At 44.2% G+C, this 18,474-nt stretch overlaps 1 protein-coding gene across 1 annotated transcript; it reads left to right on the plus strand.

Annotated features, from left to right (window-relative positions):
• Window positions 1–3,206: 3,206 nt before the first annotated feature.
• esrp2 (epithelial splicing regulatory protein 2) lies at window positions 3,207–18,066 on the plus strand (the record flags this gene model as incomplete). The annotated part of the gene is made up of 15 exons (XM_080843937.1): window positions 3,207–3,347; window positions 3,924–4,052; window positions 8,793–8,906; window positions 9,431–9,545; window positions 9,686–9,781; window positions 10,285–10,339; window positions 10,507–10,617; window positions 10,810–10,942; window positions 11,126–11,168; window positions 12,175–12,476; window positions 13,218–13,448; window positions 13,856–14,054; window positions 14,871–15,105; window positions 15,452–15,653; window positions 17,905–18,066. The coding sequence occupies exons 1-15, from the start codon at window positions 3,216–3,218 to the stop codon at window positions 18,064–18,066; spliced, it is 2,259 nt and encodes a 752-aa protein (XP_080700063.1). The 5' UTR covers window positions 3,207–3,215.
• Between the last annotated feature and the right edge of the window lie 408 nt (window positions 18,067–18,474).

Consider the following 18,474-nt stretch of genomic DNA (forward strand, 5'->3'; position numbering starts at 1 on the left):
AAGGTGACTGTATAACATTAATGCATATAAGTAGTAATCATTTAAGGACGGAATTTTATTCTGATTATAGATGTAGATTTGATAATAATTTTCATCCATTTGTATTTTTACAAACTTCTGAAGAATATCCAGACTTTCCAGATATTGCATAGTTTTTTTGTTTTGTTAAGTATACTGTTAAGTATAAGTATGTGTTTATTTCATTTGTTTTATCATCGTTGTTTTCATGTTACCTCATCATTTTGAGCTTTTTAGTAGTAACAGCTTGGAAGATTTAACCAGGAAACATGAGTTAATAGCTGAATGGACTGTTTTTTCAAATGTGCAGTGGTGTGTGCTTGTCTGCACGTTACTTGCATGTTCTGTGATAGCACACATCTGTTTTTTTGTGGATTTCACAATTACTAGTGCGTGTTCATGTGTGGGAAAAGAGGAAACAAGTACTCATGTCACACTGTTGTCCTTGAGTTCATTTGATCTTGGATATTGTGTAATTTAAGCTTACCTTTATTTTTCATTTTACACTGTCCATGTGTTGCTCCCCTTCTAGGAATAATTTGTAATCCTTAACTAAACCTTATGGACTAAATGTTTTTTACTTTTTTTCTTTATATATTTATTTACAAGTTTATGATATACATATAAACTATAAACATGTAAATCTATGTGATATAAACTTTATATATCGTGAACTATATAAAATAAAATTAATGAATTAACAACAATCTTTTTTTTGGATAAATAATATGTATTTTTACTCAAACAACATACTCCATGAATCTCCCCTATTCATAGACCTATTTCTCTTCTTGACACTTTCTCCTAGTTGGTTTATTGTAACACATATGGCTGTCAATCAACAGAGAATACAGGTTTTACCAGTGGGATCACCTCCCTCAAAACACACACACACACACACACACACACACACACACACACACACACACACACACACCCACACACCCACACACCCACACCCACACACCCACACACACACACACACACACACACACACACACACACACACACACACACACACACACACACACCAATCCTTAAAGAGGCATTAGAGTGCCCCGCCTGGCAATTGTTGTTATACATTAGTTCCACCTAAGTTTCACTGGAAGAGAGAGAAAGGTGACAGTATGGCAATATGTTCAGACTGCAGGCCAAAGCGGATCAAATCTGTTTTTTTTGCTCATATGTGTCTCATATCTGTTTTTTTCATGGTTTCATGGAATCTTATCTTTTCAACTCTGATTTAGGCCACCTTCACATGTGGTCCTGAATCAGACACGAGTCTGATTGTTTACAATGCGACCTCAGTCTGAACAGTCTTATTGGAATTCATGCAACTTTTACGTCACTCTAGTTTAAGATTCGTCACAATTCTGCGCTGACTCTGTGAATACAAACATAGAAGAGGGCTGCAAAGGAGGTAGTCTACACACACCTCTGCTCAGAGGTAGCAGCCATTGCTCCACAAAAAGCCATCTTGTTTCTCTCTTTCTCCTCATCCCTATTTTCATCTGCTCAGAAATTAGCTGGCTTCCACTGCAACTGAACTTACAAATGAAACTGTACATTTTGACTTCAGTGGCCTCCATGCTTACCCCCGCAAGCATGCATTCACAGTAGAATCTGATCGTGGGGTCATTGAAAAAAATATTGTGAAAAAAAAAAAAAAAAAAAAATCTGATCTGACCAATAAATCCGAATTGAGCACTGAGGCTTGCAGTGTGAACAAAGCTTATGTGACATAAGGAGGGTGTGGGTAGAGAGAGAGAGAGAGATTTCTTGGGCTGACTTCCCACCCACTAGCAGGTGCACGTGTCTCAACTTGCAGTTTCAGTCTTAAGCAAACTGCAAATAGCAGCAATATAAGAAAATAACTGTTACATGACAGGGGACAATCATCGTTTTGAACTGTGCTGATGAGGTGTTATGTTAGGTAGATGTATCTTGGTATCTGTTTGATTTACATTTTTGTCCTGCTGTGATTCAAGAAAAAAATGGTCATTACTCAGATACAAGAAACTTCTTAGTGATAAATTGAGTTTTGACAAAATCATATTTTGCTTTTTAACATGGATTCATTCGAAATCATTAGCAAAGGTCCAATATTAAACATAGGCACATATCTTGTTGAAGAAAAGTAAGTCTTGGCAACTTACTCAGGAATCTGGTTTGGTTGGAGTGGGTAGCTTGATATAGCTGATGGGCACATCCAGTTTTTCTGGATTTCATCCTTAAAAGTTATGTTACAATTTTAAGTAACATTGCTGACCTTTTTGACCTCAATGATCTTGGTGACACCCAGGTTTTAGTTTCACTGCAGGAGGGAATTGGACAAAAGACTTTTCCTTGGGGAAATATCAGTCAAGCCAACATGATCAGGGAAATATATACTGGGAATCACACTGTCATGTACTGTTTTATACCAGTGGACTGTATTCAAATACATTAATCTGAGTGGCCAATGTTTGTTTTTGCAAACATTTACAACAGCCTTCACACGTTTTAGACACATTGGCGTTTGAACAAAAGCCATGATGAGGTTATGCCTGCCATAACTCATAAACTATACCTGTGACAAGAGTTGAAACTATCGAACAAGATTAGAACATATTTGTGCAATAGGCCGTCGTTTGTACATGGGGGAGAACAATGTCACCGAGACAGAGACGCACCTATAATTGCAAAGGTGAGCGCGAAGGGAAAAATGGATTCTTCAATGTGGTAACTTCCTTTCAACATTATAGACCAATCAGGTTGGGTTACATACGTATTGGTGCTATCGCGTCCCTCCCTCACCTTTTGGAACCAGCCAATAGACCAACTCCCTTGGGAGATTGACTACAAGAGCAGAGGCAGAACCAAGCGCAGGTAACTAAGAAAAAATAGCGAGGAGGAGAAAAAACCCTTAGGGCTTGTTATGGGGTTAGAGTGAGAGAAACCAAGATTTTTTTCCAACCTTCTTTACCAGTTAAACCAGTAACTCTGGATAGAGCACACACAAGTACCGAAACAGGTAGAGTCTGTGGTCGCAAACGCTTTCGTCCTCTCCGAAAATTGTCTCCTTTCCTTCTTCGTATACTGCAATTGAATTTCCAGCTCTTTTGTTTGCTTCTCTTATCACTTGGAGGAAGGTGAACCCTCGTGTTATTTTTATTTGGTCTTTGCTTTAATTGTAGTTTTTACCCTTGTGGTCCCTGATGGCTTCGCACAGTGATACTCTGGTGGTGTTCTTTGGGGCAACAGCTGGTGCAAATGGGGGTAAACTGGGTTCGGATGAAAGGGAATTAATTCTCTTGGTGTGGCAAATTGTGGATCTACATGAGAAAAAGGTACGGACCTTCTGACCCGTTTAAAGGTTTCTAAACGTGGCTCACTATTTAATGGCATACAAGTAGCCCATAATTATAATACTACCTTAACAGCTGACATATTTGTTAACGAGGTACGTTTACAAAAGTTTAGTAAATCGGGGGAGATAATTTGACAAACAAACGGGAGAGCTCCATAAAGTTACACAAGGAGGTCTTATGTTTCGGCCTTGGATATATATATTGTTTTGCAAGGTGTTTTCACATAAGTAACCATTTCAGTTATCTGAAAATACAAATAAGGGTGAGGGAAAGACGTACCTTTTTAAGAATATGTCAGTGCCATACTATTAGCGTAGGCTACCGGTGATGAATTAGTGCTAACTGCTTGCCTCCACGTTGTAAATTAAAAAATAAATGGGCTACCTTGCGGTTATATTGGAGTTTATTGCACATGTCTTCGGTTGGTGTGTGTGTGAGGCGGAAACCCTGAGCTTTGTTCAGGCATATTAGTATTTCTGTGGAAGGCCTTCGGTGCGTGCTGTATGAACTTCAATGTTGCTGGAAGCAAAATGAAGACCTGGGTCTCATTAACAGGTGGGGAAACTTCAGAGACGCCTAGTAAAGCCGGACTCACTGGATTTAACAGAACAATGTAAGGAGGACACGAGCCTGACCGTGGACGAACTTTTGAAGGCCGAACCACTGGACAGCGTCCTTCAACAGGTGAGCTGATTTTGAACTGATGACGTGCTGTGTTCGTAGTGAATGTAGGCCTCATGTACCGGTGTGGGTCTTCCGTGTACACGATACTTTGTTGCTCAAGATTGTGTTGTCACACAGTTTTATCATTTACAATTTTGTGAAACTCTGAGTAATATTGCCTACAACATTGTTATTTCTGTGCCTGGACGTATTGTCTCGGATAATTGTGTAGCCTTTCATGAGCATCTGTTGGTAATGTATGAGCGGAAACAACATCGTTTTCAGGTTTTTAACCATATTGAGCTTTAGCTTCAGTCAGTACCTATCTCCACTGTGGGAGTAGAAGTTGCTGTGGGAAGATGGGCAGGGCAGTGCCAGAGGCTTAAAGGGGGAGCAGCAGGTCCGGTCTTGTTTTAAGGCTGAGGCACTCCACAGACATCTGGAAGGCGGAATGTTTACCTGTGAGTGCACCACCCTCCTTTAAAATGTCAGCTCTCTCGCAGGTAGGAATGAGATGGAGGCATGAGAAGCTTGCCAAGAGTGTGATTGAGAAAAGTCAGAATGATTTTGGAGAGGTAGGAGGGGTGTGGAGAGGTAGTGTAGAAACCAACACAACCTGTTGGTCCACTGACAGTGTCAGTGTTTTTCCTTTGCCCGAGTTAAGACTTTGGTAAGTCCTTTTTTACCAGGATGCGAATGAGTTTCAGGTTCCTCATTACCTGTGTAGGTAGGCCTATGTTTTGACAAAAGCGTATGTTGCCAAACGTGTTTCTCCACCTCAGGGCTGAGAGAATTTGTTTGCAGTCTGAAAACACAGCCCTGCCCTCCATTATATCATACAAGCAGACCCTAAATGATCTGGTCCTCTTAAAGTGTATGTTGGCGTTTAGTTTGTTACTTGCCGGCAAGTCTCAGTGTGAGGAAGTTGATAGTTTTTGTTGAGTCTCTCACTGATTGCCTCTTTTTGTAAAAGCAGCTGCAGTGTTTTCTTGTAAATATTAACCAGTGAAATCAATTGCACTCACTCGCTTGTGAAATATAAGTGATCAAGTATTTTGTGTCCCCATATTGATTTCAACAATTTAACAGCTTAGCCCCCCCCCCCCCCCCCCCCCAAGAGCATTGTGATAGGTAAGAAAAGTAAGCAAAGCAAACTTAAGGGATACTTTTTTGGTTTGGTCAGAAGTCAATCAAATGCAAATGCAGTTACAAACCCTCACCTTTGATTGGGTTTCCCTTAAACTTGTTGAAAACACATACATTATATTAGAAAATTGGTATCTGTCATGGTGGTATCTGTCGGGAGACCTTGATTCATTCATTTACTTATTAGTATTATTTATGATTTAAAGAACACGCATACATACATTACACAGTGTTAAAGTTACAAGTCTTAAACAGTTACAAGTCTTAAAACCCCTATGATTTCACACCATGACTTCACTTAGGTTTTTGTGAAGATAACGAAGAGTGAGTGAGAGACTAATTTAGAGATGGAGATAGTTTTACCGCCCCTGGCACTTTAACTCTCATTATCTGCCTCTCTGCACCTGCTGAAGTGACTTTCCGTGGGAAAGTAGGGACGCCACCTCACCTGTGCGAATTAGCAAGAGCTGATCCAGCACGCCTGAGCTGGAGTCTGGCAGGGAGCAAGCCGGGGCCTGTGAGGGGTGCCTCACTTTGCCTTGCCTCGCTTCACCATAGAAACCCTGAAGCTCCTTGGGCTTACAGACAAGCAAGGATGGATGGACAGCAGATCTGTTGAGCTTTTGCTAATATGCAAATCAAACCTGTGTTGTATTCCTGTTGCTCAACTGGTAGAGCACATTGCTAGTTAAACCAAGGTCATGGGCTTAGTTACAAGGAGTTTCTGCTCTCAACTAGTGTCTTTCCTGTGCTATGGATAAATGTAATGGAAAAAAAGCATTCTATGGTAGATGTTACATTCAGCTTGTGTGAGTGAGAGGTCAGTTTCTGTCAGTTTCAGTTTCTTGAGTGGAGCTAGTCTCTAGGTTACTGTTTCTTTAATGCCCCAGCTGTCCTGGCACTTCCTGGTGCCTTATCTTGCCACCCCCCTCTCTGTTTCTGTGTGCTGGCCCAGGCCTCAGTGTACAAACACGTCAGCCGTGCCACAGAGCAAACACCCCCGTCCGAGAAGGGTTGATCAATAGCAGGGGAGCTAAAGATCAACTCCCTCACTCTCCCTGACGGGTCTTCCTTAATGTCCAGCCAGTGTTCTTAATGAAAAAGTGAAATTTGAGGCCATTGCAGTTGCGCTTGAGTCTATTTTTATAGTTAATTTCCAGGACATTATACTTTAATTAAAATTGGAGGGCTGTGTTTAAGCTCCCACCTCCCTCTACCTATGTAAAAGCTGTTGGTTTTCCCCCAGGCACAAAGGACAGTTTCTAAATGTTTGACTGCACCCATCTCAGCATTTTGCGTCTTAACTCTAATGGCAGAAAGGGTGAGGCCTGAGGCGTGTCAATTATACCTTAAAACCATTTGTGTTGCACTCGCTAATCCCCTGGGTGATTTGCGCAAGGTGGGGCCACAGAGGCGTTAAAACTGCCATGAGTAAATAGTGTGACCCCGTGTCATGCGGGTGTTATCATTGCATTGCATTATAGGACACGGGTCAGAACTACTGCTCTGGTATTTACTTAATGACTTAATACATGGCTTTTGTCAACAGCCTAGCTGAAATGTTCTGCTGTGCTGTGGTAATGAACCTTGGCTTCAGCTAGTGGGCTTGGTCTCTGTCCTGTTTGACGAGATGGAATAGCTAGGTGTGTCGACAATTGAACCTGGTTGGTAAAGAATGCAGCTCAATGAGATTACACGCTGAAAGTCTGAACCCTCACCCCACCCCTTTTGACAGGGCTTCTGTCTCTATCATTGGAAACTCTAGCTACCTGCTTCTAATCTGTGTTTACCAGACTTAATGACTTAATAGCTTTATGCAACTATGATGGACCCTTGGCCCGGCCTAAAGTGGTGTAGTAGTGTCTTGTACAACTTGAATGTGGCTGAGATGATATTCAAATGTGTGTTTTATACTCACTACTAAGGTAATTATTTCTCAGAGTTCTACTAATGTCTGAAGTCATTGGTTGTGTGCCTTGATCCAGATGTTATCGCTGGCCATTATGAAATGTGGAGTAGGTCAACTAAGGAGTGTGTCTCTTCCTCAGTGCATGCTGGGATGTCCCATCAATCAGTAACCAACCTGTCATTTGACCCCAGCCAGAATGCTACAACCTTCTCCTTTGTGACAGTATACCATGTCACAGCAGGTGTGGCGTGGGGAAGAGTCACAAACTATTCTTTCAATTTGTGTGAATTGTCAGCCATTATTGGACTTTGGTCAGAAACAATGGGGAGATTAAATGACTGAGGTTGCCTTTGTTCACACACGCACACACACACACATGTACCTTTTTATATCCAATTGAATCTAATACATTCAAAGTGAAATGCAGTTCAGCCTCTTAAAATGGTCAGTGAATATGGTACACCAGGCCAGTTACCTCTGTTCATAGAACAGCATGTTGTGGCACGATTACAGTGCTTCACTCGGTCTGAGACGTGTCGTTAATTGCCAAAGGCCTTGTCCAAAGAGCAGGCAATGTGATTGGCTGCTCTTGTGATGCCATGAAAGAGAAGCGGAGTGAGGTCGTACCACATCAGTTGCTTCCTATGAAAGGCAACTGACTGTTTTGTAGGTCAAAATTTGAAGCGCCTGTAAGGCTTTTTGTTTTGTTTTCACTTGGCTGGGATGATTACCTGCAAGCCAGTACTGACTACAGCAAGAAGTCTCCCAATAAATGAATTGATCTAATTAAAGATGAAATAAAAGTAAATGTTTTCCTGTGATGTGAAGGAGTGACTCTTTGAAATTATGAAATAGTTTAAAATAATTAAAGCTGTGAATGCTTCTATGCCTGACAGTCATTTTAATGGAATTAGCAAATAAACAATAAAAATTGTTTTTGGGTCAGATTTTGAAGGCTATTCTTTTTTTGTTTTCATCTTGGTGACCGGGGAGGGGGGCGGGGGTTGTTGGTGACTTAATACCAACATGGCAATCAGAAAAGTTTACAAAACAAGTGCATTTGACTCAATGAAAGGTGATTGTTTGTGCTTAAACAGAGGGATTTGTGTGCATAATGGCAAGAACTGTGCTGGCTGTACTGTGTGTGTGTGTGTGTGTGTGTGTGTGGGGGGGGGGGGGAGGAGGTGGTGTCAGTAGTTGTCATGTGTCGCTGCCTTAAGTGAAATCCTTGATCTTTTAGCGATTTAGCAGATAGCTACCTATGTGTGCCAAACGCAAAACCTGTCCAACCAGCCCACACCTCCAGAGCACAGAACAGCCTGTACACATTGCACTGTCTAAGATGTCTAGAGCAGATTTAATGACTTGAGAAATCAATCAAACTCTAGAGTAAAAACTGTTTTTGTTCGCTGAAAAAACTGCGACAAAAGGCCCAAGGTGCTTTTCAAAAACCGTAAGACATTCATTCAATGACTCATTTTTTTCCCTCTGGTCTTGTTAAAACAAGTTGTTGTAGTTTTGCACGTCACATGAATATATTAATTTACTATATATATATATATATATATCTCGTTTAGTAGCAGAAACTTAAGCAAATAAGCCTGTGGCCTAAAAGCCCCAAGTCTCATCCTCTCTTCAAATAACTTTCCCTCTCATTCTTTTCTCAATCTTTCTTTCCCCCTTCTTTCCTCATTCCCACTCTCCAGGTCCAGCAGTCAGTGTCTGCAGAAGTAAAGGCCCTTGGCAGAAATTCTTACACACTGTGCGTTGACGGCCCTTTGATAATTCGACAAGTCCTCCATCCAGAAGCTTCCAAAAAGGTAAACCTATCAGCTCCGCACTATGCCAGCACTGCATACAGTAGGGCGTGCTGCCATCTCCTCCCTTTGATTTGAATATGCGGCAGACTGAGGAATGTGTAGTTTGCATCATGTGAATTTAAATGGAAGATAATGAAAATGAGGTTTCAACGCTTCTCCAGACATTACTCACTGGGATGTTGCAAGCATCAGACTTGTCCCCGATGTCTTTGTTCTGTCTTGTAACACACGTGTACTAGGCCAGTGCAGATGTTGAAATCATGTGTCATGTGCCATCTAGCATTATGGAGATGTGGCAATTTTTTTGTGGAATCTTGGCCGTGTTTTAATGCTCACATTTCATAATCTTCACACGTTGGTTTAGTCGAGTTGTTCTGAGAATTTGTTGGCTACACACCCACCAACTGAACAGATTTGGACTCATCCTCCTTGTTTGGAAAATTACACAATTTCCACAGAGCTGTTGTTCTTAAAGGGAAGTCATTCTCCCTCCCGTATTAATTCGAGTTGACTGTGTGTTCCAGAATTTGGTCCTGCCTGAGTGTTTTTACTCCTTCGTGGACTTGAAGAAAGAGTTTCACAAATGCTGTCCCAACTCCGGCCCAGAGAAGGACCTCACCCTGCCGTCCATGCTGGACTGTATCCTTGCATCTCCCACAGTATGAGTGATGCTTCCTGTTATGACTATTTGTGCTAAGCATAACTTGGTTCTGAAATTGAACATTTAGTTTCACCCTTTATCAGAGTTTACTGCATTCCCCTTAACTATATAGATACAGATGTATGTATACCTCCCGTCGAGGATCAAGTGGCAGGGGTTACAGAGGTGAAGAGCATGGTCCTGATCGCACTACACATCCTGGATGAGCCTTACAGTGAGTGAGCTGCAACCCCCCCCCCCCCCCTTCTCCCAAACCTTCCAACAGTCCCCACCTACCCACCCAGACCACCAGTCTCCATGCATATTAATTGTGGCTTGGAATGCTGGGATAAGATGGGGCAGCTTGACTGTTTGCCAGCCTGTCTGTGTGGACCTGCACAGGAGTGTAGCCTGAGTGGCCGGCTTTAAACTGCCGCTCTGAGAGGCGTGGGGATAATTCATGTTGTTTTAGCGCTACATGCAGGGGTCAAATAATTTAGCTGCTGACAATGGAGTCTTACCCTGTGTTTTTGTTAAATGCATGACCATGTAAATGAATTAGAAAACATAGCTTAGAAATGTGGAAAACTAGCTTAATGTAATCATATATACACTGACCTTATGAAGTTGTTGTTGTTGTTGTTGTTGTAGTAATGATTATTATAATTTATTTATTTTTGAATGTCGTTGCGGAGTTTTGGATCATCAATGACCTCTAAATTCTCCTGCCTTTTTTAGATCACAAGTTCACAGGCTTTGAAGCGGTCAAGTACAAATTTGAATCTGGAGCATGGTACGTGCAAACCTGGAAATGTCACATTTCTAAAACCTATTACAACTTCATGTCATGTTTTGATTGCAATATGATCCAGTGCTGGGATATGGACCTGTATCTGTATGCAAATGATTGCCTAGCACACATTATCATGGGTTGTAAGTGGTATTGTGGTTGTGGTACAGCAGTAAAACTGAGGCAGTGGACAGTGAGACGGTCATCAGGGCCAGGGGGTTGCCATGGCAGTCATCTGATCAGGACATCGCACGCTTCTTCAAGGGCCTCAACATTGCTAAGTAAGCAAAGCGGCACCTTTTATGTTTTATATATATATATATATATATATATATATATATATATATATATATATATATATATATATATATATACATACAAATAATGTGGGTATGCATGTACAATATTTTTGAGCATGATTTGTTTTGGTTGTATGGAGTAAACTGCATTTAACATTTGTGTGTGTGTCTCAGGGGTGGTGTTGCTCTCTGTCTGAATGCTCAGGGGAGGAGGAATGGAGAAGCCTTGGTGCGTTTCATAAACTCGGAGCACAGAGACATGGCCCTGGAGCGACATAAACACCACATGGGCAGCCGCTACATAGAGGTGAGGTTCTGACCACAAATGGATGTTTTTCTATTCTTTCATTTCTATTTGAAATGATTCACATATGGAAAAAAAATAGTTCATTATGAGCAGTTAATTAGTGTTAGTTCATTATTGGCAGTAATTCATCTTTTGAGGATCTGTGTAGTGTTGCTTTGTTGATCCAGTCTCTTACTATTGCAGGTGTACAAAGCAACCGGTGAGGAGTTCCTGAAGATTGCTGGGGGTGAGACTTTCTGTGCCAACTCGCCTTAAATTCCGTCCCTCCAGATTTTCTCCCCCCTTACCCGCTGCATGCGTGCGTGACCAAAACACCATGCATCCACAGGCAGAGAGGCAGCTCTCCAGCAAAACCCGGAGCAGCCAGGCTCGTTCTGTGACACCAGTCCTCTACAATCTCGATCTCTCTCTCTCACACACACACACACACACACACACACACACACACACACACACGCACGTACGTACACATACGCACACACACACACACACACACTTCCCCGGGGCCCATTCTCAGAGGCTTATCCTGTGGGAATGAAAGAGCCTTTGTGAGCACGCTCCTGGGCCTGCCTCGCTGAGGCTAGCTGCTGGAAACTCTACTCCCACCCAACAGCAGCTCACCTGTTTGCAGCAGCCCCTTGCCAGGGCTGCAGTGAGAGCCGATACCCAGGGGAGAGAGGGGGGCAGGCGGCCAGTGAAAAGCCCGGCTCTGACGCCACACAAAGGGGGTGTAAAGACACAAAGGGTGGGCCGAGACTAGTGTGTTAGGGGAGGGGGGAGGAGGGGGTGGAAGGCGGAGTGTAAGGAGCGAAGGCAGATTCACTCGGCAGATAAACCTGATAAACGTATACACAACTGCTGCAGAACTTTGCTCAGATTCCAAGAGATCAATAATGTTTAACTGGAAGTCTTTTCAACCACTCCTGTAGTTTCTCACCTTTTTCCCCCCTGAAAACAAAACCTTAACTAATGTGATGAATTATATAAACAATGCAGAGCACAATAAAATGGTTGAGTTTTTGAAATGCATTGCATACCGACAACAAAAACAACAACAACAACAAACATACTTGGATTACGCTCAGACAATGCCTTCATATGAAAATGAAAGATAATGAATGTAATATAATTAATGTGTTAATGTACAAAGTTTAATGTAAGCCTTTTCATGGATTTCAGGGTGCCTGGACATGGGGTATTAATGTTCACCTCCCCAAATCTCTTTACAACAGGCACATCCAACGAGGTGACTCAGTTCCTGTCCAAAGAGAACCAGGTGATCATCCGCATGCGGGGGCTGCCCTTCACTGCAACCCCCCAGGATGTGCTGGGCTTCCTGGGCACCGAGAGCCCTGTGACTGATGCCACCGAGGGACTCCTGTTTGTCAAATACCCAGACGGGCGGCCGACGGGCGACGCCTTTGTGCTGTTTTCCTGTGAGGAGTATGCCCAGAACGCCCTGAAGAAGCACAAGCAGATCCTGGGCAAGAGATACATAGAGCTTTTCCGCAGCACGGCCGCAGAGGTGCAGCAGGTACGTTGGCCAGCAGTTGGTATGCCCGTGGGTTCTCGCAAAAAGAATTTCCACCTTCATGGTGTCAAAAAAGATAGAATCACTATTTCTGTGCCGTGTGTAGCCATCGAGAGAGGATGCAGGTGAAGTAAAATGGTTATTGACTCGTAAACCGCTTCTCAAGACTTGTTAATGGCTCTAAAGCCTCTTTGACGATGCTCTTCAGTCATTGTATTGACGTGTAACTACAACCCCTCAATTCCACAGTTTCAACATTACCAAGGCATAATGCACACTGCACTGCTTTAATTAAAGCCCCAATATGCAACAATTATACTTTAGGGTTAGGATAAGCAGATTAACCTTAAAATAACAGCTTAAAAAAAATTGGGGCGCTACAATGACTTTTAATATGGAGAATCGCGTCCGTGCCATTGCGATAGCAGGGTCCATAGGCATATAACTGCGTTCTGTAGTTTTGCCTGCCGCAGCCCGCCGACCTGACTTGTTTACTTTCTGCCGATCTAGTAAGTAGCTTATTTGCCGTCTTGCTTTGTCTTATGTTGCACTTGCTTTATGTTTGACAGTGTTAGGACAGTCGTTGAGTAACTAGTTTGTCATAATGTCAAAGTCAGCACATTTCAAGAGATTTCGTTAGTTTTAGCTGCTAGCATACCTTTAGCGAATAGCTATTAATCCGTTGTGCTGCTTTAATAAGCTAATCATTTGCTTGTTATTATTCTTGCCTCACCGTGTCTCCAGGTGCTAAACCGCTACATGTCCACTCCTCTGATCTCCACCCTGCCGCCTCCACCCATGGTGCAAATGCCTGTGATGGCCACCCAGCCCTTCCTGACCACGGGCACCACGCGGGATTGTGTCCGTCTGAGGGGCCTGCCCTACACTGCTGCCATCGAGGACATCCTGGAGTTCATGGGAGAGCACACCATCGACATCAAGCCCCACGGGGTGCACATGGTGCTCAACCAGCAGGTAACGACAGGACCGGATTTTTCTGTGACTCAGCAAGCACCAGCTTCTTCTGCAAGCCTGAACACTTCATAAGCACCTCCACACAAATAAATCAACTTGATATACATATACGCATGGAATGCATTTAAACCCCTATTGGCACTATTGGCATGGATAACTTGTACGAGCGTGAAGGTGAACTTTGCCATAAACTCTACTGCAAAAGGGATTTTACTTTAGCAGTTTTTCCACATGAATCTAAGTACTAAAGCACTTTTTTTTTTCTGGTTTGATTTTTGTGTTGAGGAATCATGCTGTGCCACAATTTGTCAAACACTTGCAGTGAGTTTTAAAATTAGGTTTTCTAGACGGGTCTGAATGTTCATGTAGATCTAAAACAATTCTCCACCTTTCTCCCAACTCAACAGGGCCGCCCATCAGGCGACGCCTTCATCCAGATGAAGTCATCGGACCGGGCTTTCATGGTGTCGCAGAAATGCCACAAGAAGATGATGAAGGATCGCTACGTGGAGGTGTTCCAGTGCTCCACCGAGGAGATGAGCTACGTGCTGATGGGGGGAACCCTCAACCGCAGCGGCCTTTCCCCTCCTCCCTGCAAGCTGCCCTGTGAGTCTGCCCTCCTCTGCCTCAGCGCCCAAGACCCAACCAGAACCTGCAGACTGTCCAGTGTTGTGGTGGCCACGGTTTAGATAGTACATAGTAGCTAGCAGGAGAGTATTGCTGACTGGATTAAGTAGGCTTTTGCACTGTGCCCTGCCTGTATATTTGACATTCATATCAGTATAGCCGTTTGGAGATTAGATTTCATCTTATCTTCAAGGAAGAAATGGCCCTGTGTGGTGCCACCACACAATGTCAAACGTCAGGTTTCAGCAGTAGGGCCAAGCCATCAACTACCCTCTTGCCATGTTGTAGAGAGAGAGCTCTCCTTTGGCTCTCTGACCTTGCTTTAATCATTTATGTGTAATGATTAGCAGAGGTACTTTACTAGGTCTACAGTTGGCTTTGTAGTCATATGCGGCAGGGGTGGGGAGGCGGGTGCTTTTGTCATCTTGGCCAGCCTGTTGATGAGGGAGAATAGATGGGCTCCTGCATAGCCCTGCTTAGCCTGTTTGTGTGTAAATATCTGTGGAGGTGTGGTTCACTGTGTGTGTGTTTTGTGTGTGTTTGCACTCAACCCAAATCTCCCCAAGGACGTTTCAGCTCTCCTTGTCACCAGAACATGAGTGCTTTTCCCATTCCCCTCCCACTAGTTGTTGTCAGATGTTTAGATCTCCTGGTCATTCGTTAGTGCCACTAACTCTGCACCTGAGCCCTCGATGTAGGCTGTCTGTGTTCTACAGCGAGGCATACAGCTGAGCCAGACATAGTTGTGACCTCAACAACTGTACTTGTGTGAACATGGCAACCTTTTCTTCACAGGTCTCTCTCCCCCGACGTACGCAGCCTTCACAAACCCTGCTGCCATGCTCCCTACTGAGGCCCTCTACCAGCCCCCCCTGCTGGCCACGCCGAGAACTCCCCAGCCGGCCACACACACGGCTCCCACCCTGGCCTACTACCCCCCACAGGCGCATGCCCATGCCCACGCCCACGCCCAGCTCTACATGAACATGAACATGAACTACACAGCCTACTACCCCAGGTACCTATCTGAGTGACTGTGTGTGTGTGTGTGTGTGTGTGTGGGGGGGGGGGGTGGTTGTTGTCTGTGAAGCTCTTATGTGAGGTGAACTGGAGGCCTGGTTTTGTTCTGGTGTTTAAATGCCAGTAGTCATTTATTCGCCAGGGCAGAAATAAATCACAAAATAAAATGTAACCACTATAGTAGCAGTATATTTGTTAAATTGTAGCCTAAACTTTTCTTGTCATTAGCTAGTTTCAGGGGGAGTTCCTTTAGTTTTAGATAAACTGTCAAATGTCAATGTGATTATCCATCGTCCTCCATTCCCTCAGTTTCACACTAATCTGTGATGTGTATGTCCTCCCTCCTGGCCCCTCAGTCCTCCCGTGTCCCCCTCCACGATGAGCTACTTTGGGGTCCCCCCGGGCTCCATGGCCGCGGCTGTGGCCGCCCAGCCAGCCCCCGCCATGCTGCAGCATGGGGCGCAGCATGGGGCGCAGCACGGAGCACTGGTGCGCATGCAGGGCCTTCCCTACAACGCCGGCGTCAAGGACATCCTCAGCTTCTTCCAGGGCTACCAGGTGAGCTTTAAGTCTTTTTTTTATTTTTATTTATCAATTTTTTTGGTTTGATCGTCATTTAGTCACTGTTTGTTCTCTACATCAGCTGAAGCCTAGTCTGGCAGAACCTCCAGGTGCCTAGTCTTTGAAATAGATCACCAGTTTTTCCCCAATATTTTTTTCCCCCCTGCATTACCCCATGCGTGTGAACATGTTGTCTAGTGATTGTTGTGGATGGGATTAGGTGTGCTTCGCGTGACTGATGACTTGTGTCAAAGCATACCCAGCTCTGACTCATACACAGTAGCTGTGTGTCAGGGTGACTCAAGCATTAGGCCACAGAGCTTTCATTTCCCTTCCTTCGCTCCAGTCCCTGCTGCTCTTCCCCTCTCCAGTGCGGGAAACATAGGGCAGCCCAGGCTGGGGAGTAGCAACATGAGAATTCTGTATTGTTCCTGCTGTCGTCTGGGTGACAAGCACACACCGCAGTGGCCACATTAAAGACTATTCATCAGCACCCCCCCCCCCCCTCCACTCTCTCCACTCTTGGCCAACACTGACACAGAGGCATTCCCCATGACACTTAAGGAGATATAGAAAAATGGGTCTTATATAATGGATGAGGTATCTATATTTCCAGTGTTTCTTGTGTGAAGATGCCTTATGTTATCTGTCCTCACTAAATGTAAAAAAAAAAAAAAAAAAAAGGGGCGCAGTACCAAAAGTACAACCGTGTCAGTTTTCAGATCTGATTGTGTCATGACAGAAATTCCACCCTGTGCTACTCTTGCGGTAGTCTACTTCTCTTCCATGTAACCAAAGCAACAGAGCTCAGCCTGCCTGTATGCTGTTGAAACCTCCCTTGTGCATTTTTCTCTCCCTCTCCCTTCACCTCCACCTTTTCTCCCTTGTGGGCTGACACCTGAGTAGGCGGAGTCTTCAGAGGACGGTATGAGCTCTAACAAGCAGTGCTAGAGGGCTTTCAGAAAGGGGGATGGGTGCTGTGCATTCTATTGTGTTGTACTGGGCCTGGGTCTTTCGTTTGTCCTCAAGTCATTTAGCGTTAGTGTGTGTGTGGTGTGTGTGTGTGTGTGTGTGTGAGACTGCAGTGTTTCTCCTGAGGGAAAGGAGGGTTATGCTGTTTGACATTCAACAGCCAAAACCTTTTTGTTGCAGGGGTGTGTGAATGAGAGGGGGAACTTAACTGCTTTAGGGGTACCTAGACTGGATCTCACTGCTCTAGTTCTTGCTAGTGGATTCCGTCCTCTTGGATGCTATGTGCTGTTCTCAGGTGTTCTTTTTGTAGGGGGGCGGGGGGGTTCTTGTGTGACCTGTGTTTTTTTTTCTTTATTTTTGTCACCAATTTGTGTGTTTTTGGTCTCACAATTAGGGTCTCATGGGTCTTGTAGTTGTAGTTGTTTGTGTGAATTTTGTAGATGTCATTAGACACTGCCGGGGAAGTTGGGTGTCCAAACATAAAATGAACATATGATGAGAGGGACTGTCATGAAGGAATAAATGAATGAATGAATCTTGAGGCCCCAGTGCTGACTGTAAACCCACTTGTGCTGTAGTACGCTCCCGATGAGTACAGCAGCATGGTTCAGATGAGCGATCAGGCACGGAGTCTGATCCAACCAAAAGAGTGGCTCTGCCTGTAAGGGAGACCCACAAGGTAAGGATCCGGCATGGCTGCTAACCACCCCCTTAGACCTCTGGTCCCCAGCTCCTATCCTCTAATCAGAAAAGTGCTCCGACAGCCTTCTCTCCATCTCGCTCTCTCTTTTCTAACAACTCTGTCCCACGTTCTCTCTGTCTCGCTCTCTCTCTTGCTGGGGTGGTGAAAATTGTTTAGTTTTTAGTTACTTTCCTGCTGTTGGTTCTCTGCTGTTTTGTTTGATAAACAATGGAACACTTTCTAGCTTGTGGCAATCCAAAATCAGTATTGCCTGGGGTGGTTTGTGTTTAGAGGCATTGGTGTAAGATGAATTAATTATATATTACTGGGGCTCTTAACAATACATAGGCATTTTTTCACTACATTTAACTGTTCTCTTTTCTATGTAAATGATCTGTGCAAGGTATAAGGTTTCAGATGTTTGTTTGGGGGTGATACTGAAATGACAAACCCAAAACCTTGGCATGTTATGATCTAGCACAATGGCTTGGATCTGAGGAGGGATCGGTTTTAGCTGCACAGAAATATCTTAACCTTGGCACATCTGATTGAGGAATTCGTTTTTGTGTTTTTGTGTGCATGTGTGTGCTACAGCTGAATCCCGACACTATCCTGGTGCTGTACAACTTGAGCGGCCAGCGCAGCGGCGAGGCCCTGGTGACCTTTCCCAGCGAGGAGACAGCCAGGCAGGCCGTGGCCGAGCGCTCCAACCAGAACCTCTACGGTCAACCTGTGCGCCTGCTCTGCTGCAAGTGACCAGGATTGGAGGATGGAGAGGGGGAAGAAAAAAAAAAGAAAAAAAAAAAAAGAGGACTGTACTTCACTCCCCACGCCAACTTTATTTTTCCAGACAGATCTGCTTGAACCAGCGCCTCTACCCCCTCCTCTTCTCCCCCTCTTCTTCTCTTCCGTTGTACGCTCACTGGAGAGCAGCCAACATGCTACATGTATAAACTCTGTGTACATATTGTATTTATATACACAAACATGTGTCTCTAGAAGTCTCGCTCAAAGTGCCTGGTTTGTGTGTGCGTTTGTGTGTGCGTTTGCGTGTGCGTTTGCATGTGCGTTTGTGTGTGCGTTTCTGTGTGCGCGTGTGCACATAGGTGCGCATGAGAGTGCTTGTGTGAACTTGTGAGTATGGATTCTTATGGCCCTACACTG

This window comes from Sprattus sprattus (assembly GCF_963457725.1).
Source record: "Sprattus sprattus genome assembly, chromosome: 8".
NCBI lineage: Eukaryota > Metazoa > Chordata > Actinopteri > Clupeiformes > Clupeidae > Sprattus > Sprattus sprattus.